Here is a 23,906-nt window from a genome sequence, read left to right on the forward strand (position 1 = left end):
CATCTTTCATTTATTAATATAGCTATAAAAATAAAACATTTTTAAATAATATTTATACAAATACATAATGTTATCATAATTTATAGGTTAGATTGACCAATTTGCAATAAATGATAATCTCCAAAAATAATTAATATTTGGTATACACCAAATACATTACTAAATATAAAATATGACAGATAATTATTTTAAACAGCACAAATAATAATTTTAAAAAATCGTAAATACAAATTGTGATTATACCTGTATAAAATAATGTCTTTATTCACCATTTACAAACTTGTTTTTTTTTACTTAACTTGAATTAAATACTAAAACTAATTTAAATTCTATCTTTCACTTAGATTTTACACTTAGAGTTTGCCAATTGGCAATGGCCTCCTCCAACCTTTTCCATTCCCTTCTGTCTATAATAGTTATTGATCGGGCATCAATCTATCTTAGGTTTGGTAATTGAAAATACCTGTTATTTCAGCCAGCGCTTGTGAATGAGCAGAAACAAACTGATTTTAACATTAAAGACCAAAGATTCATCATTCGCCAAAAAAGTTTTAAGTCAAAAGTAATGAGTATTTAAATAAAAAGATGTTTTTGTTATATATAAAAAATATCAACAATATTGTGGTACATATAAAGTATTATTTACATTTTTTTACAGCTCTATGCTGTATAATTCAAAAAATACATTGTTTTCTTTTAGTTTTACTTTTTATTATTTATTACTTGCTGTAAAGCAAGCAATGAAAAAAAGGGAAAGATATAATAAATAAGGAATTCATTAAAAAATGATTACATTTATGTAATCATTTTTTAATTACATTACATTAAAATTTATCCATTATCCACATTGGTCGATAAATGGAGGGAAGCAGTTTAGAAGAACCAGTACATGCTATTTCGTAAGTAAGCTTCAAATAGTTACATAATAAAATTAGTTAAAAGCAAAATCTCTAGCAATTCATGAAGTAATCCTAAGTAGTACCTGCCGCTTAGCTTTTTACCAGCTTAAGAAATGCAGATATTTACATTAAACTTTGCTCTGCACATTTCAATTCACCGTTTTTAAACAAAATGGCGGGAAATATAATATATTTTGATAAATGTCAGCAGGAAGTATGTGTTTAGTGTTAAAAAATTTATAAAATCATTTTCTCACGTTAAAAAAATATCAATCATTAATATTTGTCCCTTACTAATATGTATATATTGTTTCTTTCATGACCTAAAGAATACAGGATAGTTACAAAAAAAAACAAATTGCTTCAGTGAGTATGTGAGAATTTAGCAAACTTTTCCATGTTTCTGTAAAAACATTAAAGCTTTGTTTCATTTAAAAATACGTTATATCCATACCCCTGGAAATATCAAAATTCTTTAAATTATAAAACAAATGTGGGTGCTTTTCAGGTAGAGATTTTCGAAATCAGTATTTTAATTCAGAGGGCAATATATTACTTATCGCTGAAATTACTTATTATCGAAGTAAAACCTTACTAATAAATTTAAATTTTACATAAAAAACAAAAACAACTATAACAAAGTGTGTTCTTTATTTAGTATTTTCAGTAAGAGTTACATCAATGCTGAATAAGTGGAATTGCTGTCCATGTCGTCTGATATTCAAAGTAACTGCTATACAATATATAAGCCGATTGAGGCTCTCACATTTTAGAATATAAGAAGCTCCCTGGCCAGGGCTAAATATAGGACATCCATGGCTTTGGCAATCAAACATGATATAGGACGCCCCTACTTTACCAAAAGCCAAATTCTTTGCTGGGCTCATCAATATTCCTAACGAATTATTCTCAAAAAAGTACACCAAAGCCTTACTTAAATTAAATCTGTCAGGATAAATGTTGTAAACAAATCCAAATATAACCTTATCAAATTTAACAGTGAACGAGTATGGATACAATTCAAAAGTTGTATCTAAATCATCGAGGGAAATCTCATGATTTTGGCTACTGGCAATTTTTTCATGGCATTTCTGGTGATAGGTATCACCACTTACTACAATGCCGTCCAAAAAGCTAGTCGTCCATGCGTTGAGATTACAAGCCTTAGTCATTACCAGCGCTACGACGCAGGTAGCTAAATATTGTTTCCCACGATGCGGTTCATTAAATTTGTGATCTAAGGGATGTATTGTTCCCCACAAAGAATATAAATCACCCGGGAACTCTATATCCCAATTTTTCCACATCGTTTTAGGTGTTTTTCTTTCTAATCCTAAATCGTTGACAACGTTCATTCTCGACCACGGCACAGTCTCTATATTCAGCCAGTACATTTTTTCATCAACAATCGGACGTATTTTCCTTCGTTTCATATATTGCAAATTAGGATTCTCGTCAGGTCTGAAGAGTGGACTCAATCTATAGTTTAACGCGAAATGTCGTGGCGCCTTTTTAACAGATGTCAGTTCAAAAGTGTAAAACTCTGGTGTGTTTGGTGCAGTTACAACCTTCCTTATTCTGTTTGCTAAAGATTCCAGAGAACGATATAGAGTCCATCCGGCGACTGCTCCAAGTTTCTTTTGTGACTGTACTGATGACTCAGTGGAGCTTTTCTTCTTTTTTTCTGGTATATTAATGGTTTCCACTTCACCTGCAGGTGGTGCGTATGGATCAAACAAGTGGTAATAACCCTCTGTATGACATATAACCATACTGCAACAACTGAATCTAACCAAGACATATCGAAGTCTTTGCAAAACCGCGTTTAAGTACTGTTCCAGGCGTTTCTCAGTATTCTCATTTACGACTATCAACTTCTTGATATTAACATTCACAAATTTGCCATCTAATATGAGATTTTTTATAACTCTTTTCTCACAAACACTAAGATTTGTCGCTTTCTCGTGGATTTCTAGTCCTTTTTCGATACATGTGTCTACGATTACGCTATCCCATGTCCTTATAGGATGCATGGTGGCCATCAACATAGCGATTAGACTAACAAAGTGGCAAGATTTCACCTCTGTACCACTTTTCCTATCTTTTAGTACTGTAGTCCCTTCGATTCTATAAGTACCGTTTATTTGTTGGTAACCAACTACTATTTCACTTTTTACATCGCTTGTGTCTATTGATGTTTTCTTTTTATCACTAGAAGTCTTTGACGTATCGGCGGGTGAAAATTTGGATTTACTTGATTGAGGTTTACCAGCTTCGAAATCGTAATCTTCTGGTAATTTCATTCGCGGTTCAGTCAATAACCTTCTAACTATTATCCTACTCAAAATAAATTGTTGGTCTTCGGTTTTTCCGTCTTTATTGTACTGCACTCTAAAAATAAAACATCGTTCGAGTTTAAATTTTAATTGATTATTTCTTTGCTTTTACACGTTTTTTGTAAAATACATTAAGGAAATATTACAAATTAAGGAAATATATACCTAGTTCAGATTTTTTGCCTATTGTGTTTGTGTAAATGTTGTCATTAAGACAAATGTGCTAATGGTAAAAACGGTAAATAGCAGAAGGCACTACTATTTTATAAATAGCAAAATATTTTTTCCAGCTTCTTGCCAATCTTCAAAATTATTGAAAATGGGTAACGGAGTGTCTTAACACTACATTCCCTCTGTCTACCCTGATATAAGCGTTAGGCTAAAATAACAAAAACTTTTATATATTACCTAGCAACGAGATCATGTAACGTATTAAACCTCAAGAAACAAGCTTTCCCTTTAGCATTGGCTTCTCTCAAACCCATTGCATTACAGGAACTGCCGTCGTAAAGATAAAAAAGATTGTTTCTTTTAAAGAAAGCGCAGCTATAAGTTGCTGTTGTTATCATTCCCCTATCGTATTTAGTTAGGAATTTTTTAATTAAAATATCTTCTAACTGCCATGTTGGTCCTTCTCCTACTACGTCTATGTTTGCATGATACGCCTAAAAAACATACAATAACATTACATTAGGTACCATTAAAATTAATAGAGAGATAAAAAAACAATAACTCACTTGACGTCCAATCGCAATTTTCGGTATAACATGAACCGGTGCCAATTGAAATTTCTCCAATTTATTCTGATACAATTTCTTAGCGGTGTCCACGACAAAGTTCACTATACCCTCAGTCCATGTATTTACTGTATACTTGTATGACGTCACAATCGCCATTATTGCTGCGAAGGGTAAAACATCTATGGGATTATCAGTAATGGCGGCGGTACCGCGGACAATTTGTGTATTATCTGGTAAACTCTTAAAATTGCTGGGCTTGGCCAATTCTTCTTGAGCTGTTATTTCTAATTCTGTTTCTATTAAGGGCGTTGTAATTTTTTTTCTTAATTGTCGTAATTTACACCTATATTGAGCGTCCTCAGTGAGAAGTACTTCGCGGTTCACGTTTGTTGGAGGCGCTGTTTGGACTTCGTCTTCAATTACTTCAATGGGTGGTGCTAACTGTAAAATAATATATATATTTGAATTGAGATATGATGTGCACGATATAGAAATACAATACCCGATATTGTCTACCAGGGAAATGAAATGATGATGATGAATAATTTATATATTATCATACTACCGGCACTTCCAATTCTGGTTGGGGGGAGGGTGGTGGGGGAAGCGGCGGTGGAAGTTCCTCTGCCTTCCTTCGAGCCTCTTCTTCTTCCGCCTTCCTCCTTTCCAATTCCTCCTTTTTTCTCTTTGCAGTTTCTTCATCTTCCGCTTCTTCCTCCTCCTCAAAAACGTTGTGAACTTTTATTCAAATCATTAAATAAATACTTTGTAAAGCGACCGAAGAGCGACAAGAACCAGTGGCGGACTAAGGGGGGGGCGACGGGGGCGGTCCGCCCCGGGCCTCGGGTCCAGGGGGGCCTCCAAATGGTGCAAGTTCCCTTGATCAAATCCTAAATAAGCCCTTGAAAAAACGCATAGTATCTACTTAAGAGGAAGTTTGAGGTTGGAGGGGCCTCCAATAAACAAATAAGTACAAGGATTAGTGCAGGATGTACCGGTAGTTTACATTATATTAATTAAAATTACTTTTATCTTTCTAATGTCCATTTAGGTTGCATGTGGTTCCAGTTTCGTAGTTTTTTACTTCAAGTTCCTAGGGCCTCCAGACCGACGTCATTTTATGAAAGTTTGCGTACTCACTAACCTGAAAGTGGGGCCCTTCCAGAAGTAGCGCACAATAAAGGTACATCTCTATCTGGGAGGATGATTGAATCATCAGATCGGTTTGGGTGCTTATAAGGGCTCTTAAAATAGTCCATAAATAATATATATAAAATTATAGCGTAATTTTTCAAAGTGGTTTTGGAAGTCAAATGGCAGTTGCTCCATTTAAAAACCGCCATCCGCCGTTAATATGGAACGCAACAACGTGTCAAGTACGAACACCGCTTAAAACGCTAGTACCCAGACAGAAACTTCGCTTTGCAACGTGGAATATTGGCTCTCTAACCGGACGATGCAGAGAACTCGCAGATGTACTTATAAGACTTCGGGTTCAGTGTGCTTTCCTCAAGGAAGCTTGCTGGAAGGGCAATAAGCCTCGCAAATATGGACAGGGATACGCCTTATATACACCGGGTCACCCTCAGGTAAAAACGGTGTGGTAGTAGTTCATTCTGAAGAGCTTCAGAACTGGCTTCTTGAAGCTGATGGTCGCTGCAATAGCTTGATGCGTATAAGGGTGCTGATTGAAGGCGTAACTACAAACTAAATTAGTGCCTATGCGCCGCAGGCCGGCTGTAGCGTGTCCAAAAAAGAGTCATTCTGAAAGCAGAATGAAGAGGTTCTACTTGCTATACCGTGTACCGAAATGGTTGTTTGTTGTTGGGGAAGACTTGAACAGTCACGTAAGGCTTAGGTACAGGCAGGTAAGGCTGCTGAGCCGTATGGACATGTTCACGGGGGTTTTAGATACGGTCTTCGTAATACAGAGGGAGAAAATATTCTGAGAACCTATATTGCGTCTGATCTGGCCGTCGCGAATACGTTCTTCCAAAAGAACCCTCAGCACGGGATTAATGCCAAGAAGAAGTAGAAGTATATGTATTTTGTCCTAATATTAAACAATCTTTAGGATGTCTGGCAAGAGTAAAGCCTACGTAACGGGTTATACCAGAGTAATAAATATATTTTTTTTACATTTTTCTCAAAAATATATTTAAATACGAGCGTTTTTATTATTAAAGCATTAAATTGGCGCTATTTTTGAAAGGGCCTCACTTTCAAGTTAGTAAGTACGCATACACTCTTACTTACTTATTAGACTATTAATCTTCAAAATTTCAGCTTTACTAAAATGACGTAGGTCTACTAGGGTCCTGGGATCTCAGTCTATTTTTTTTTATACGCGGAACTAATATTACTATAGCGTGTGAACTAGTTCATGATGATACATTATTATCTATATTGGAACTAAGCTTATGATGGAAGCTTCAGATGACAATGAAATTTACAATGAATTTGAGAATGATCAGGTTTTACATCTAGAGCAGATGATCTACCTCCACCTGTACCTCTCTATCAAATGGTAGTAATAGAATAAAACATAGAATATCAGTGCTCGTACCATTCTTATTTCAGTTTTGATACAAATTCCTCTTTTCTTCCATACTTTATTTACACGGATGATAGCTTCTTTTGTTATCCCAATTCGTCTTTTTATCTCGAGGACACTAGGATTTTTTGCTAAATTCTACTACATGTACTTTTGATATTTAGTATGTTATTTTTCTATGTGTATGCAAGTCTAACTCAAACACTAATTACAAGATGTTAACTAAGTAAGCATACACACTAATTTGTACATGACAAAAAAATGTGATATATAAATATTTTTTTTACGAGGGGGGGGAGGGGGGGGAGGGGCCTCATTCAACGACACCGCCCCGGGCCTCCGACGGGGTTAGTCCGCCACTGACAAGAACGTAATGAATTATCGAATGTCCCCGTGGACAAGGAAGGAAGTACACATAAGAAGTGTCATCTTCTGGGCCATATGACGTAAAGTGACATTTTCTACGCCATTTGATATTATTATTTACATTATGCGCATGACTGTACTTGCACGAGTTCGACTTAATATGTTCACAAACATCTTAAGGTATTTCTTAGGCTATAATTACGTATGTTAATTTACTGTCTTACACTAGAACTAAGTCTGTTATTCGTTTGTATTAATTAGTAATTTTTGTGAGAGACACGAGACACATAGATTTTTTAGTTAAGGTGTAGGTATTGTATGTAAGTGGTTATCACAGAACAGTATGCTATTTCTTTTGTGAAAATTCCTTTAAATAAGTTAAAAAAAAATACTTTAGCAAGTTGGGTAGTGAGTTGATTAAATACATCATTATTTAATACTTACTTCTTCTACACCGCCCTCTGGTGGCTGAAAAAAATATAATAATTCTTAATTTGTTTTGTACAAAAAGTATTGATATAAATTATTATAATCAATATTTTTTTTGTTTTTTTGTTAACACGCAAGATTATATTTAAAAATAAAAAGGCAAGTCGTTTTGCAGGGGCAAAAGCTAATGTAAACGCTACAAGTTGTGGGTTCGATTCTCTTGATCACTCGAGGCAAAGCGGAACGGAAAGGGAACGGAAGTAGGTATCCAAGTGAAAAACAGAGTGTTAACATTAGGTTAAGAACCTAGTATACACCCTGCTATCTGCGGGATACTGTGTGATTCTAAATAAAACAAAAAACCAAATGATATAGTTTAGTTACAGGCATGGGGGGCGGCGTGGGCGGTGGTGTGGGCTCGGGGTCGGGATCGGGCTCGGGCGGCTCGCGCGCCTTGTCGCGTACGCGCGGCCACGGCGGCACCACCTGCGTCACCGACACCGTAGGCGAGTCCAGGTTCACTGTGCGATAACAACGTACGATTGTTGTTATATTTGTATTGTGATTGTTTTGTGTATGGCGAGTATTTGTAGGTAATCTAATAAGGTCATTCCGTTCACCATTTTAAGCAGGTCTGGCGACCTATTTAATATATATCTAGTTATTACCGAAGACATAAAATATTCATGCTTTTAGAAGCATTCTTATTTTAATTCTCTTAGAATTTATTTACCAAAAAATATTTAAAACTGAACCTATACTTTGATGATACTTTAAAGTACGTTTCCAGTATTAGATAAAGAAGTACAAAAAATTTAAAGAAGCGGAACTTGAACGCACGCCTCTTGGAAACAGTCCCAACGCTCTGACTCTGACCACAAAGCCTTAAGAAGTTACGTCAAACGTATTACTTTTTTATACGTTTAAAGAAATGACATACCCACTTTTCCTTCTTCAGCTTCCGGAGGCAAATTCTTATATCTCAGAGGTATTGGTGGTAAATAGTCTTCTTGTATGCTGTCTACTAATGAAATGATATCTCCCAACTGTTCTTCATCTACTTGCGGCTGAACCTTCAATTAATTATAATACAAACATAAACACAGCGTGAGGTTGAAAACTATTCTGTTACAGCTTAACCCTACTATATAGATACGGATGCATAAAGTAGGGTAGGCTGAGGGAACCCAGTTATTTTATTGCGTTTACACTTTACAGTTAGAGGCATCTTTTACTACAATTTTAGCCTTGTAACGTTAAAATTTTCTCATGAAACATAGGAAATCATTAAAAAGGATAAAATATAAACTAATTAGCAACAATACAACACACAACAGTACAATGAGTTAGTATTTAACTCATATTTACCATTTAAGTAACCTTGCTACAACAATTTATTGTTATACAAATGTACATACCACATGCGACTGTTGTTCAAAATCTTCCATAGGAAAAATATCGTGAAATGTTTCTTTTCCATCTCCTTTAGCTTTACTTGCGGGTAAAACTTTTCTTTTCACTCTTTTGCTTCCGGGCAACTGCTCGTCACTGAGCGTACATACTATTTGTGCCTGTAATGCATCAAAAATTACAAAAAAGTGATATACTCTTTCTTTTATTTTATTTTATATGGCTTTACGGTGTATTCTGCATATAGTAAAATACGCAGAGGAAATTTACTGCTAAGACACTCCGTTCTCCACGCACAGCTTAATTTTTCGATACATTGTGTTGAATGTAAACAACACCACGACTTTATATTGTTGCCCGAACGAAAATATGAAATTTGTCCATTCACCCGAATAAGAATTCTAACCTACAATTGATTTTATAGTCAGACTTTACTTATACCGTAGGTAATTTATTTTTTATTATTCTATTAAATTCATTTCTAGACATAGAAAACACAAAGAATTATCTATCTACATCAATTAACAAAATTACCTTAGGTTCCCGCTTTTTAAGTTTCAGAACTTTGAATGCATGAATATAAAACTGCGAAGTAACGGGCAAATAATCCCAGTTTTTTGTAAAAACATCTGCCATAGTATCCGAATTAAGAAGCATCAAACAACAAGCTTTGCCTGGCTCGAACGTCCTTAAGCCATCATTAGTTCTAGGATACGGATCAAATAAATAAAACATATCTCGTTGCCTCCAAATAGCTAATACATAGTTATTAAATTCCAAGATGCCACTATTATATTCATGACTAAAGAATTCTTCAAGTCCTGTCCGTATATTTAAAAGACACTCTTTTGTTGTAAACAGCTGGCCTTTAACCCTCTCCCTGTAAATTATAATCTCACACGCATACGGACCAATTATAATTTCATTTGGTATATTATCTATGGTCATATCAATCATAACTTTTGGATGCTGACAATCCACATACAATTTGTTGCCTAAACGCAAAATTTTGTCTAAAGTCTTGGAGAACCATGTATTAGGTGGTGAAATTTTTGCATATGTCATGGCAACTACAGCTATTGGTATAGCCTGGCGATATTTTGCATCTTCAAAACATCGATCCCCCAAATGCATATTAGCATTTACAATTGCGCAATTTTCATTCAAAATCCTATAGCCCATCATAGCTTTCTCCGCTTGCGTTAATTCTTTATCCGAATCAAAATCCTCATCGCACGTTTCGTCGACCATCTTTAAAACTTTAAGTGATGCTAGGACGTATTTCTGATCTTCCAATACACTTCTAGATAAAATTACTTCAGCAACGGAATCGAGATCCTTAACGTTAATTAGGGCAGCAGTCCCGTTAGAAAAATTGGAGTAAGCCCTTGAATCTCTACCAGCTGGATCGAATATGTAATAACATATCCTGTCTGTCCATATAACAACTTTTAGTACTCTACGGAAAAGAAAGAATAAATATATAATTAAGAATTATATATAACTAGCGGACGCGCGTAGCTTCGCTTACGTAATTAGGGGTGAATTCTAATGAACCACGAAACATGTGTTCAATAAAATATTTTTAAGAGTCTAAATTTCAAATTTTATAAAAATCGGTAGCGATTTAAAGATTTTTCCATACAAACTTTCAACCCCTTATTTGCACCCTTAGGGGGTGAATTCTAGAAAACCATGAAACACATGTTCAATTAAATATTTTTAAGAGTCTAAATTAAAAAATTTATAATAATCGGTGGCGTTTTAAAGATTATCCATACAAACTTTCAACCCCTTATTTTCACCCTTAGGGGAAGAATTCTAGAAAACCATGAAACATGTGTCCAATTAAATACTTTTAAGAGTCTGAATTTCAAATTTTATAAAAATTGGTGCCGATTTAAAAAAAATTCTATACAAACTTTCAACCTCTTATTTGCACCCTTAGGGGGAGAATTCTAGAAAACGATGAAACACGTGTTCATTTAAATACTTTTAAAAATCTAAATTTCAAATTTTATAAAAATCAGTGCCGATTTCATTTTTCTTCCATACAAACTTTGAACCCCTATTTCACCCCTTTAGGGTAAAAATTTTTCAAAATCCCTTCTTAGTGGATGTCCAGATTACGAAAGTAAATATCTGTCCAAATTCCACGTTTCTACCATCAGCGTTACGGCTGTGCGTGCGTCTTACCTCAGTCAGTGAGGACAAGTCCTTTTATCTATATTGTTAGAAACTATTGAAAATATTAAATAAAGTGGGAAAGGTAATGAATTAAAACAAGGCTTCAAATAATTATTAAACAACCAAAGGGAATTATCTAGCAGTCTAATAACAATATCTCGTTCTAAAGAATCCATCGGGCAGAGTGACGTTAGCGATCCTTTTCTTTCGGTCGCCGTTGACAGCCCATAAAAGTGCCAGCCAGTAATTAGAGTCGTTCTTATATAACCTCTATGGTCATTATTTGATTATTTCTAACAATATATATAAAATCGAAAGGTCACTCACTCATCACGAAATCTCAGAAACTACATGTGCTAGGAATCTCAAATTTTGCATAGGAGTTACTTATAGGACGTAGGTGCTCGCTAAGACGGGAATTTGCAATATTCGATTTCTAAGGGGTTGTTTTTGGGGTCGAAAGTTTGTATGAAACTTCGTTACTACAAATGCTGGAAGTCTCAAATTTTGCGTCACTAGGACGTAGTCATGGAGACAGAAATTAATAATAACATATTTCACGCGGGTGAAACCGCGAGCGGGCCGCTAGTATTATATATAAATAATTAAGAATAAAACAAGAAAACCTCAGTTTATACATACCTAGTGAGCAAAATACCAGCACGATTATCTCTAAAAAAAGCTTTTAGTCCTCGACATAGATTGTAAACTGTTGGGTCTAAGGACATTGTGTAACCTACAACGTCGGGCTCGCCTAATAAAACTTGCATTCTTTTCCCATTTAATAATAATGTTTGTTTTTTACCAAATGGTAACACTTCGCACATTCCCTGTACGGTTGAGTGGTCGTGGACTTTTTCTAAGCATTGAATGTACCTGAGAAAACCTTCTTATATAATAACAATATAAGTATATTTCGTAAGCATTAACAATATAGGCTTTTAAAATTAAAACCTTTTTCAAGAAAATATTAAAAGAAATATCCGCTAAACTTATTTAAATAATATAATACGTTATATATAACAGGGTAGATAGGCCTTGTGTTAAGGCACTCTGTTGCCTGTTTCGAGGCATTAGGTACACGTTGAGTGATGGTACTCAACGTCGCGCTTCGCCTTTATACTAGAGCGAAGACAAGAAAATATTAAATCATTGATTTCGACTATTTTTGCAGTATCATTTGTGCCTCTGAGTCACGACAACCTTGATGGTCGATGTCTTAAATATATATATTTGTAACTGACCACTGATCTCCAGCGTCTATCAAATTGTCGACTAATTTCATAGTCCATTGTTTAGGATGATAATGAAATGCTAAGCAATACGCCATCACACTCATTGTCAAAGCTTGTCTACCTTTAGATCTAGCACCTGCAAAAATATATTATATAATCACTATAATGGTAAAACATATACTGTTAAAATATGTCTCGTATCATCTCGTAACCGTGAAAACTATAAAAAATATATTATATTTATATGAAATAACTTACTAAATTTCCCATCATACATATTAAAAGATCCTGTTAGTATGCCATAATGCAATTCCGTTTTGCGGTCTTTCGTACATGGCAACACAGTCAAAGAATGTGTTTGTAAGGTACCACGTTTTAAATGTGCTGGCATTTGTACCTAGAATTATATAATTCAATAAATCACATCTGTTTTTGTTCAATCAGTGAATCAAATATTTTCTTTGTGCTTGTAACATTCTAAACTTAATCTAATTTTGACAGAAGAATTGATGGACATTTATAGTCGTAGAGAGTAAGAATAGATAAACCTTACATGTTCTGGTTTAGGTATTTCATCCAAACCACAAACTGAATCATCATCCTTCAAATGCTTCTGTGTTCCTCTAGCTCTTGGCTTTCCATCGGTTACTCCCAAACTTGTATAGGGAACCTCCGAAAGTGATCTAAAAATGTTGCATTTTATCAGTACAACATGAAATTTTTAAATTAAATTACCACAAAAAATTCAAAACTCTTTTAAGTAAAATAATGGTGTATTGTTAAAATCTGTCTAATAAATGAATGCTGTGCTGATGTTGATTTAGAGTAATTTTAATTTATTTTTTCAATGTTTGAACCTTCCACAATCACTATCTACTCTAGTGAGTATATTGATTATGATAACTCAACACAACGATTTATCCTAATGGTTTTAGGAAAGGATAATATAATTGAAATACTTACACTGAAGAACCCTTTGATTAGCCCCTATTGAGTGGCGGAACTAATACTTTGTTTACCAAAGCTGAGTGACAAAATGAAAATTTGGAGGAATGAAAGTCGCAACCATCGCAATATATTTTTATTTGAAATCAAATTTATATAAGATTCGATTTGAAAAATTAGATTAAAATAGATATAAGATGAATGTCCTTACCCTTTTGTCTTTCTTTGCATGTGACGTTTTCTTAAGGCTGCGTATTTTCTGTCATGTATAATGTGGTTAAAATTACCAATTAGGTATTTGTATGTTAATTTAGTTGAATTTAACAAATATTAGAGTGAAAATTATTTTAACTTAATAATTGCTCGGAAAATAAGGCGAAGTAACCAATATCAAATAAAGTATTTTTCTTTAATATACAGGATGTAAATCGATCAACGGATCAACGATGGTCTATTATAGGTAGGGGACCCCAGTCCCTTCACCCTGTCCATTTCACCCCCAAGTATGTTCAGTAATTTTCAGTGGTTCAATAGACAGTTTTGCAAATATGTTGTTTTGGAAAATATCGGATTCTTGGAGAAAATTATTTTATCGGATTCAGAAATTATTTTACACAAATACTTACCAGTAGATTTTAAAATGACTTGAGGAAAAACATCAACAGTATTTTTTTTCGTTACAGTATTTGTTAAATTTTAAATTTTTGAAAAATTATTACCACGAATTATAGACAAACAACAAACATGGGGATGAAATGAATAAGTAATAAAGTCCCCTATCCATAGATCACGGTCAATCGAGTTACATCCTGTATTGATAGGTATATACCATATATTGATCATAAACTGTCTAAATTCAAATTAAAACAATATAGAGCAAACTTAATGATTATACTACCGGCATTTCTTTCGATGACATGTTTTTCTGAAGCATATTCTGAAAAATACATAAAAAAATACAATTATGAAATGCAAAGAGAATATGGAAGGTTCACATGGACACGTGCGCAGAGCGCTTCTAAGCTTACCTAGCGGTAACATAACCCGACAATAGTTAAGGGTAAAGGATATACCTTTACCCTTAACTATTGTCGGGTTAGGGCAGCTCAGGACAGTATCATCCCCGTCCATACATTCGGATTCGAGTGCCAAGGCGTTATCAAACTTTCGGTTGCGATTCACTTGCAGAAATTCTTGGTAATCCGAGACTTGTATAAAAGCTCGGATAAGATGGAAGTTTTGTCTATATACAAATAGATAGACAATCAGACTGCTCAGACGTGCTCAAAAAAAATCGTAGATACATGTTCTGTTACTATTTTTGAATATTTTTTTTATTTGATTTCGGAAGTTACGAGTTGGACTCGTGCCTGTCGTCCCAGACATCTTAACACGTTGCGCGACTTACATACCTATAGTCAGAGATAACTTACCCGCCTTTATGACATGGTTTTCTTTTCTCACTGTCAAAAAATAAAAAATATAAATTAAAACATGCATAACAGATTAAAATTCTTAACAATAATTTTCTTGTATAGATTGTTAAATACCTAGCGATCTTTCTTGGTCCTGGCATATAGACAACATCAGGGGCAAAAGATTTTTCTTTATTAACGATTATTCCACTATGCGGTTTGAATAATCTGTAAATAATTAATAATACATATAAGGATTTTTTTGTACATATTATTTTTTTTGTTTTCAAATTTTTGGTTAGTAAAATTTTTCGAGTCGCCAATTTATAATGATTAGAAACATACAGAATACAGAATAAGTGTGCGCTATTTAGATATAGGTATGCTATTTGATAATAAAATAAAATGTATATACAATCTGTGTCACTTATAAAAATATCATATAAAAAATCTAAGTTTCACCATAAATGCGGTCTTAGATGAACGACTTTGTAATATTGCTTAAAATATTATATTTGTATATTTGTAATATTAGATATTTAGTTTTTCATTTACTCATATCCAGATTGTGGTGGTAATGGCGGTTTATAATCTCCAGGTTTGACGGCCGCCTTCTGAGCCTGAATCACTTCTCCGCTTGTTTTGGGACTTGGCACCTGTAAAGATCACAGATTAAAATATTTTAAATATATTTGTTCAACTTCACACTATAGGGCAGGCAGAAAAAACATAGCTAGCGAGACACTCAAGACTGCCTATTAAGTGACGGATAAAACTTCTTACTAGATCCTGGAAATGAAAATAAATCATGGCCCCCTAGTATGGAGGGACTCCACAACCCTCGTGTTTAGCCAAAATCTGCGCCGCTGCCCTTCGATGTCCTCAAAAACTGCTTAAATTACATAGGTATATGAAATTCGTTATTTGAAATATCTGAAGTATCACTGCCATTCGTAAAATATCCCATATTTTTTGCTGATTATTAATTCGTTTTTAATTACAAATTTTAAATTTATAATTTTTATTTTACATTTTTTAAAGAATATTATATTATAAATATTCTCAGGGCATAATTATGAATAATGCTATTTATTAATACAGTAAATACTAACATTAAAAATAGATTTATCAGAAGCGGTATGTTTTATAACGGATGTAGGTATCGGAAACGAAATATCGCCGGGTAATAAGTCGTAATATCGGACTTTCTTTTTTTTAAAAGCACGATTTCTCTTTGTTTTTAGAATTCCACCCGCCTCTTCTTCGGACGACGATTCAAATTGCAGTCTAAAAACATATTTTGTAAAACATCTATTTATTTAAGATTTTTTTTACGTTTTATCGCGCACATAGCAGGGTAAGCATAGGGAACCTGGTGTTATAAATTATAATACTCCGTCCCATTAAGATACTTCCGGTCCCCTTTCCGCCAAATTCTGAAGGCATACCTACTTAGTGTGTTGAGTGGCAGCCACAACTAGCTAATTGTTATTTAATATTATTTATTAACAGTAATTGTTTCTTTAAATGTATAGCTTCTTTAAATAATCAAAACCTAAGCATAGTTTTACGTTTAGGTCGTAAAATATGGCATTCTTAATATATGTACAATTACAATATGCTATGCAAACTATCATAAATACAAATATATTTTTTTACAATACTTACCTCGATTTTAAATCTTCACTTTTTTGTGGTTCTACCGAGCAGTGACCTATATATCTTAATCTGAAAAACATCAGAGTTATTGTGATTAATATAAAAACTTTATCAGTCAATATAAATAATATACGTCGGTAATGTATTAAGTACCTTGTATGCATTGAAGGGACCATTGGAACACACGTATCCTTATAATGGCGAGGCTTAAATGCTTTAGTTTTAAATTTAGGTGCTTTTATTTTTTGAACATCACGTGAAACTGAAAAAAAATAGTATTTATTATATTCTCTTCTGTTTGACGTTTCTAATTCGAACAGGCAGTGGTGTAGCGACCCTAATTCGCGCCCGGGGGAAAATAAATTTAAATGTATGTTTAAATACTTTTGCGGACTATTTGGCGCCCTTTTATGAGCGGCGTCCGGGGCATGAGGTCCCCCCTTGCCCCCCTCTCACTACGCCACCGCGAACAAGAAATATAGTAATTATAAACATTAAATCTTACTTTCGGCTCGGTCTGACAGAGCCTCAATAATTTCTTCTACATCTTTACACTCAACAGTTTTTGCATGTTTACAAATTTGTCGTAATTTTGGAGGGCATTTACAAATTCTGAAATATTTATCATTGATTAGAATTTAATGATTTTGGCGTTGGAGTGTCATTAAACCTTATTTATAAAGATGACCAATGTTTCAAAATGATCTCAATTAGTCTTTTTATGTTCATGATTATAAAGTGTGTGAAACAAGTTTTTACTTATTAAAATAAATAAATTCTCACTTTTTTTTCGAGCTCATCTTATGCGGTTTTATAATTTATTAAAAACAATAACTACCAGGATTATTTATAACTCAAAATTTTTCAATGATTTTTTTCCAAATGGCATTTTTAAGACATTTGCAGTCAAAAATCTAAATGGTCTTGAATACAGACTAATTAAACAAAAAAAGTTAATAAAAGTCAATATTACATTGACTTGATTTAATTTTATAGGATTTTTTTTGGAATTTGAATCATTTTACTATATTTCATTATAATTTAATAATTATTCTGATTATAATATTATTATGAATAATTTAATATAATGGAAAAATATGATGTAAAAGATGAATAGTAGTCTCCATATTTTAATTATAAAAAAACAAATATGGTTCACAGCCATTTATTTTAAAGGAATGAAAGAATATAAATTGTAAAAAAATATATAACACAAGATTTCACTAAAAAATAAAACAATATAAGATATAAATATTGGTCCCTTAATAATAGTCAAAAGTAAATTAATATTTTTATTGAATAGACATTATATAAGTTAAACATGAATAATACCAACCCCCACTAGACAATTTTATTTATATAGTTTGAAAATATCATAAATATAGCTTAAATTTAACTAAACATAGAATTGTGGAGAGTATCAATATCTTCTTTTCTCTGCTCAGCTCTTTTCTTTTCCTTCTTGAATGCTTCATATCTCTCATCATCTGTTAATAGCTCAAAACGACAGAAAGGGCATGAGTTTGTCTGGAAAGTTAAAGTTATATTAAATTCCCTATTGCCAAATAATCAATCTTAGCAATAATTTGTGTATAGCTGAAATTTCTAAAAAAAATCCTAAAGTGATGTTAAAGTAAGTAATTTTGTAAAAAATGTATAAGGATTTCAATGTAGGTTGGGTTAGATTGGTTGAATGGTTTCCAAGAAAGGCTGGTCCTGTTGTTTTCCACAGCAGAAAAACAAATAAACTCATAACTAACTAACTTGGCATAGACACAACAGCACAACACTGCATACTTTTTCTTATCATATAAATAATAAAAAACAATATTCTTGTTCTCATATACCTGATTCAGCCATGTCAATATACATTTTTCATGAAAGAGATGTTGACAGGGCATTTCTCTGGCTTTTTCATTAACTTGGAACTTTTTCAAACATATTGGGCAATTTTGATCACTTTCTTTAATTATTATTTCTTTAAGGTTTTTCACTGCCTCTTTTGCAGCAGGTGGTGGTAGTCTGTAAAAATCATACGAAAATACGAAGTAATTTATACTCCTGTACATGTGAGTAAAGATAAAAATATATATATATATTAACATGTCAACATAAAATACCTTGGCCATTCTCCTGAGAGACTTTCTTCGTATATTCCACAATCCATTAGAAATCTAGCCATATGCAAAAGATGATTAGGTTGTTCACCGTTCTCCAATTCCCTCCATCCCATTTCATGAAAATAATCTGCCATCCTAGAAATCGTGCTCAAAAAACCAGCCACCTTGGATTTATTTATATATAATATCACTAGAATTAAAGTTAAGACAACAACTCTGCATAGAACAATGTCCTTCTAAACTTCCTGTTAAGTTACTAAGAATTTACTTTTTAGATTTAAGACGTAAATTTATAATAAATAATATTTATATCGATGACAATTGTCAATGTCAACTTCAAATATTTATAGTCATTACCACAGAGCATAAATTCATACAGACAAAAGTTATAATAACATTACCAAGGAACATTATACTCTGCAGAGTACAGTATTACAATAATAGTAAGATATTATATTCTATATAGAAAATTACTTACGATATCATACCGTATAACAGAGAACATTATTTACGGTATAGTAAACATCAGGTTAAACCGTCACAGTAACCAAATTGTGGCTGTGCGTATATTACTACCATACCTTTCTGCTTGATTTAATTTGTTTTTAAAGTTACTGAGGAAACCTAACATGATGAGATTTTAGACTTTCAGATTAAATGACTAGCATTTACATCATTCTAAAGTGGTTAAAATGGTCAATGAACCAACAATTTTTAAAATATATTATTCATTTCAGGCTGGAAGGTCATTAGGCTACTTAATCTTTATTTATTATGAGTCCTGGTTTCAGACTTCCCGTAACGGTACTTATTCCGGATTTGGTCCATTTTCGACCGTTCACACATCTACATGTCACAATATACCTTTTGCTACGTGCAATCTTATAAAAATAAATAAAGTCCTATAACATATGTGTTTTCATGTTAAATGTTGCTAAGAGTGTCTCATGTTAAGCCAAATTTCTAACTCTACACGAATTAACTCACGTAGCCCTAAGTTCACAAACACTAATTTTGCAAACCTTCAACTTTGGTGTCCGAAAATCCGAAAGTTTTCAATATACACTTTCAAGTCCATTTCATTTCCTTAGGGTTAACATTTTTCAAAATCCCTTTTTAGTAAATCTGTTCTTAGTGGGTGTCCACATTACAAAAATAAACATCTGCCTAAATTTCACGTTTCTACCCATCAGCGGTTACGGATTTGCCTGCGTCTTACCTCAGTCAGTGGGAACATCTCCTTTCATATACAGGATGGAAGCCAGGACTCCACTTTTACGGGAACAGCATATAGGTAAAATATTTCAAGTCAAATATTCCTAAAGAAATTAATCAAGATACCTCAACAGTTTGGACGTAGAATTTTTATTCATTTCACTCTGTATCCATACCTGTATTTCGTGTGACGCAGTTACGCATGGATAATAATAACGTAAACACTTACCACTACAAAAATAGTAGTAAAGGTAATACTTACGACTCTACTCCGGAATGAGGTTACCCTTTGATAGGTTTGTGTGCGTGCGTCGTCCTTAACAATTGGCGTTTTATTTTACAACGATTATTTTATTATTTGTTTTGTTTCAATTTTTTTTTCATGTTTAGGAAAAAAATAATTGTATTAGGCTTTTTTATAGTAGTTAAAACTATGATTTCATTTAAAGTGGTGCTGCCAAAAGACTATATAGATAAGAGTTGTGTTAACAAATAGGCTTAAAATATTTCAAAATTTATCTTTTAATTTAATGAGACCATCGTAGTACAGGAGCACAACTTGCGTCTTAAAACGCAACGGTTATGGATTCGATCCCCACTCGGGGAATGAAATATGTATTTAATATTTTCATACCACCGCTCTGGTAACGAGGTAAAGCTTAGCGTTGAGTTCCGCCCCATGCAATGTCACTTGCGAGCGGAAAGAGCGCGGAAAGTGGAGAATGGAAGTGTCTTAATGGGAATGAAATTTCTTGACGCAGCTCCCAATGGGAGGCTCAGGAAGAGCAGGCTCGTTGAAATTTTATAATTTTTAATATCTATCCTAAAATGATGAAATTTTTATATCTATCCTAATTTTTAACACTTACTATGAAATTGCTCTTCTAACAAAAACTTATACCTGAATTATATATCGTAATTCAATATACAAATATATTTCTATTTGTAAGTACCTATAATAAATTTGACTGCTTGAATAAGTATTATAAAGGTCTATGATATTTTGAATACATAGGAAATCACGATTCTTATCTTATCATAGATATAAGTATGTATAGTATTTTACTATACATTTATATTTTATTAACGAATTTTATTTATGTAAAATTATAAATATGCATTTACAATCACTTATCAGTACTTACTACTCTACACGTAACACACGTACCTGTTAGTCATTTTCGATTGTTTATTTTCTCTGAAGTTGTTGCTCATACCATACGAAAACGAAACAGCGCATTTGAGTTGCAGTCATTCTCGAAAGCGGACGAACGTGTAATACAAGTTGTTGTGATTCGGACATAAGTTTATTAACGAACACCGGTGGGTAAACTTTACGCGCCTATTTTTAAATATAGAATTTCATAAAGATTCACTGTGTAATGTCAATATATATTTTTTTATTACACTTTCTAAAAACAAATAGATACTAGGTGATGTCATCTAAAGTGATATTTTTAATCAGGTCAAATTGTTTAACTGTTAGGTTAGTGTTGTATACGCCAAAGTAGTAAAGATAACGGACTCTCCGTTCACAATTATTAAAATATATTTAAAATATTTTTACAGTATGATTAAAATTGTATTTAATTTGGCTATGGGAAAAACTTTCCGCTCATTATATTCACAAGTTACGTGACTTACGTTATTATTTAGTCTCACTAGTTACATCTATGTGATAAAAAAAATGGAAAAACCAATTAGTTTTGCTTAAAACGTGTCAAACGCAATAATTTATTATTAGTAAGTGGAAAATCAAAGTTGCAGTGTTTCAATAGAACTTTATAGGTAATAATAAAATATTAAAATAGTCAATGTTCTATTCGTAAACGTAGTATAATGTTTCGTAAGATTACACAAACACGTTCTACAACAAGGTAGGTACCTACCTACGCATCAATTCACATTGCTTCGCTTGTAAACAAGACGAGTAGGCGCGATACCGGTTTATCAATTTGAATTTTAAAAAGAGTAAGAGCTATATAAGAAAACTAGTAACATTCTTCGCCCATAAATCGATGTAAATGGGAAACTTTCACATTTCATTTTTGATGTGTATCGAATATTTTATAAGTTTAGAAGATACAAGTTCAACGGCTCAAATTAAAATGAAATATGCTGTTACTTATCAAAACAACTATATACCTAATAAGATAGCTATTTATTTTAAATATTAATATTAGTTTGTTGTAATATGGTTCAGTATTAATGAATCACTTAGTAATAAAATAAAGATCAGTTTCTCTAACCGACATAGATCAGTTATTTGTAACTTAATACGAAAACGATATAGTTACTTACATGTCAGCTTCAAAGGGTAGCGAAGATTACGTAAAATATATAAAATTTGGTAATTAAGATTTCAATTAATTTGAATTTTGTAATGTTCTACAAACGTTTCTCAAAATAAGTAATCATATTCCTTCCAGTCCTTCCATAGACCTTCGATTACAAATTAAATATAAAAATCTTATCAAGTACAATAATAGTGTTAAGATAAGCAGAAAAATATTGCTTAACTTAATAACCAAATTGATAATAGTAAAAACAATGGAATATTTATAGTCTAAAAGCATAATATAAGCTTATTACTATTAATCTAAAACAGTTATAAATAATATTTTTTCATAAATGATATACTTATGTAACTGAGTGGGCAACCATTGATTATTCCAAATGAAACCAGAAATGATTACTTAATTGGTAAAGATGATGTCATGACAATTAATTAATTCTACAAGGACCTTAATATGTATGCCTTACCATTCAAGTTCAAGTGAATTAACGAGAATAATAAGTAAATTAACAACAGTTATGAAGGTCATGGCTTTAATTCTTTTATCTGTCTCTTTTCATTTTAATAATGGTTAAAATTAAAAAATATATATATCATTACAATTTAATGACATGACATTATAAAGAAATTAATAAAAGACTATTTGGTGATGCAACATCTTTGATTTGATATTGACTATTAGTGACTACGAGAACTACAAACATGACTAAATTTCTGTTATTCGTGGAACCATGTCTTTACTAATCGAATAATTATTTATGTACATATTAAAAGTAATGGAATAACCGATAAAAATACACAATTTATGTTCGACCTTGCTTTATATCTTAATCTATTGATAAGCTGCATACCTACCAGATAAATTTATCATAACTTAAGTATGTACTGAAATTAGGTATCAATGTCTTGAACGTAAAAATAGAAGTGTTAGCATAATAATATATAGGTACCTGATATCTCATAGAACAATTTATTAATAAACCTACCATCTCGGCCACCTTGATTTCTACAAACTCTTAAATAAAATATATTTTATTACAGAAAATGGGAAACATTATTTACTCGATAATATGGCTAATTATCTTAATATTTTTGGCGTTTTGGATCGCCGGTATCTCAGCAGGCTTCTACGTTATACTTCTGCCATTCACAGTTTGCATAGAACCTTTATCAGTAAGTGTGATTGATGATTCTAATACCTATATGACACTGACATTTTCAAGATACCTGATGATGTTTTGTACGACAAATATAAAACATATTTTTAGCAACACGTTGTATTTCGCATACAGCAGGTTAGGCAGAGAGAACATAGTGTCAGACACTTCATTGCCTCTTTTCTTTTGCCGAATTTTGAAGGCATTACGTGTTGAGTGCCGTAACTCAACGCCGCGCTTTGCCTCGACACCAAAGCGATGAAATGAAAACAATAAATATTTCATTACTTAATGTATATTGGGTTATTTATTATAAAAAAATATACCTTTCTAAAGATTATATAATGCATAGTTATATAAATTAATAGATCATATAATTTACTGATAGATGTTGCTATAACAATAATTATCGTATAATAACTAGCAAATTACACAATAATTAGACATTATTAGTAAAGTAAGAACTATAAAATTAAAATTAAACATAAATCAAACATTATTAATGATTTTTTAATAAAATTTCAGGGTCTGACGGACTTTTTATTAACAGTTATTCAGTTTCCGAAGTACTGTGCTCAAGCGATGATGGACGGGAGAGGCTTTAGATAAATAATTCAACTAGTCATTACCACCTCGATTATTATTATTAATACTATTAAATGTTTCACAACTGAATTGTTTAAACTTAAAATAGTTAACCAAATAAAAAAGGCTATTAAATGTTTAAATAAAATATTTAAAATTAATATTAAGAATCTCCTTTAATGTGTCGAAATCTATATTTCCTACATAGCTAATGACGTCACGTACAAAATATATTTTAGTAGATATATTTTATACGTGATTCGGCACAGCAACGTGAAGATGCACGCTGGTGCCATATTATTAACTTAACGTTTATTGTTGTTTGTAAATATCTTGTTGATTATAAGGTGATCAAGTT

General features: G+C 32.5%; 2 protein-coding genes across 2 annotated transcripts; both read right to left on the reverse strand.

Annotated features, from left to right (window-relative positions):
• Positions 1 to 1,531: 1,531 nt before the first annotated feature.
• Positions 1,532 to 16,351, reverse strand: LOC146539985 (uncharacterized). Its single transcript, XM_085207953.1, has 21 exons — positions 16,329 to 16,351; positions 16,185 to 16,244; positions 15,629 to 15,803; positions 15,072 to 15,172; positions 14,652 to 14,744; positions 14,535 to 14,564; positions 14,000 to 14,038; positions 13,313 to 13,360; positions 12,710 to 12,839; positions 12,415 to 12,553; positions 12,166 to 12,292; positions 11,564 to 11,797; positions 9,269 to 10,193; positions 8,743 to 8,895; positions 8,265 to 8,397; positions 7,709 to 7,845; positions 7,340 to 7,363; positions 4,541 to 4,696; positions 3,973 to 4,416; positions 3,644 to 3,900; positions 1,532 to 3,290 (listed from the first exon to the last, which is right to left on the reverse strand). The coding sequence occupies exons 1-21, from the start codon at positions 16,349 to 16,351 to the stop codon at positions 1,550 to 1,552; spliced, it is 5,169 nt and encodes a 1,722-aa protein (XP_085064079.1). The 3' UTR covers positions 1,532 to 1,549.
• A 1,103-nt stretch (positions 16,352 to 17,454) lies between these two features.
• Positions 17,455 to 18,629, reverse strand: LOC146539986 (E3 ubiquitin-protein ligase RNF181). Its single transcript, XM_085207677.1, has 3 exons — positions 18,296 to 18,629; positions 18,023 to 18,197; positions 17,455 to 17,702 (listed from the first exon to the last, which is right to left on the reverse strand). Exons 1-3 carry the CDS (start codon positions 18,427 to 18,429, stop codon positions 17,568 to 17,570), a joined length of 444 nt encoding a protein of 147 aa, XP_085063803.1. The 5' UTR covers positions 18,430 to 18,629; the 3' UTR covers positions 17,455 to 17,567.
• Between the last annotated feature and the right edge of the window lie 5,277 nt (positions 18,630 to 23,906).

Source organism: Heliconius melpomene, chromosome 3 (assembly GCF_056956725.1).
Source record: "Heliconius melpomene rosina isolate 202511_hmr_F chromosome 3, ASM5695672v1, whole genome shotgun sequence".
Lineage (NCBI taxonomy): Eukaryota > Metazoa > Arthropoda > Insecta > Lepidoptera > Nymphalidae > Heliconius > Heliconius melpomene.

Bases quoted from the DNA above. Each gene is read 5' to 3' on its own strand.
- LOC146539985 (XM_085207953.1), bottom strand. From the start codon at position 16,351: ATGGTCCCTTCAATGCATACAAG. The intron at 15,804-16,184 runs GTAAGTATTGTA...ATATGTTTTTAG, and splicing joins AGTGAAGATTTAAAATCGAG to ACTGCAATTTGAATCGTCGT. The intron at 13,361-13,999 runs GTAGTATAATCA...TATACATGACAG, and splicing joins TGTCATCGAAAGAAATGCCG to AAAATACGCAGCCTTAAGAA.
- LOC146539986 (XM_085207677.1), bottom strand. From the start codon at position 18,429: ATGGCAGATTATTTTCATGAAATGGGATGGAGGGAATTGGAGAACGGT. The intron at 18,198-18,295 runs GTATTTTATGTT...TGATTTTTACAG, and splicing joins CTCTCAGGAGAATGGCCAAG to ACTACCACCACCTGCTGCAA. The intron at 17,703-18,022 runs GTATATGAGAAC...TTAACTTTCCAG, and splicing joins TATTGACATGGCTGAATCAG to ACAAACTCATGCCCTTTCTG.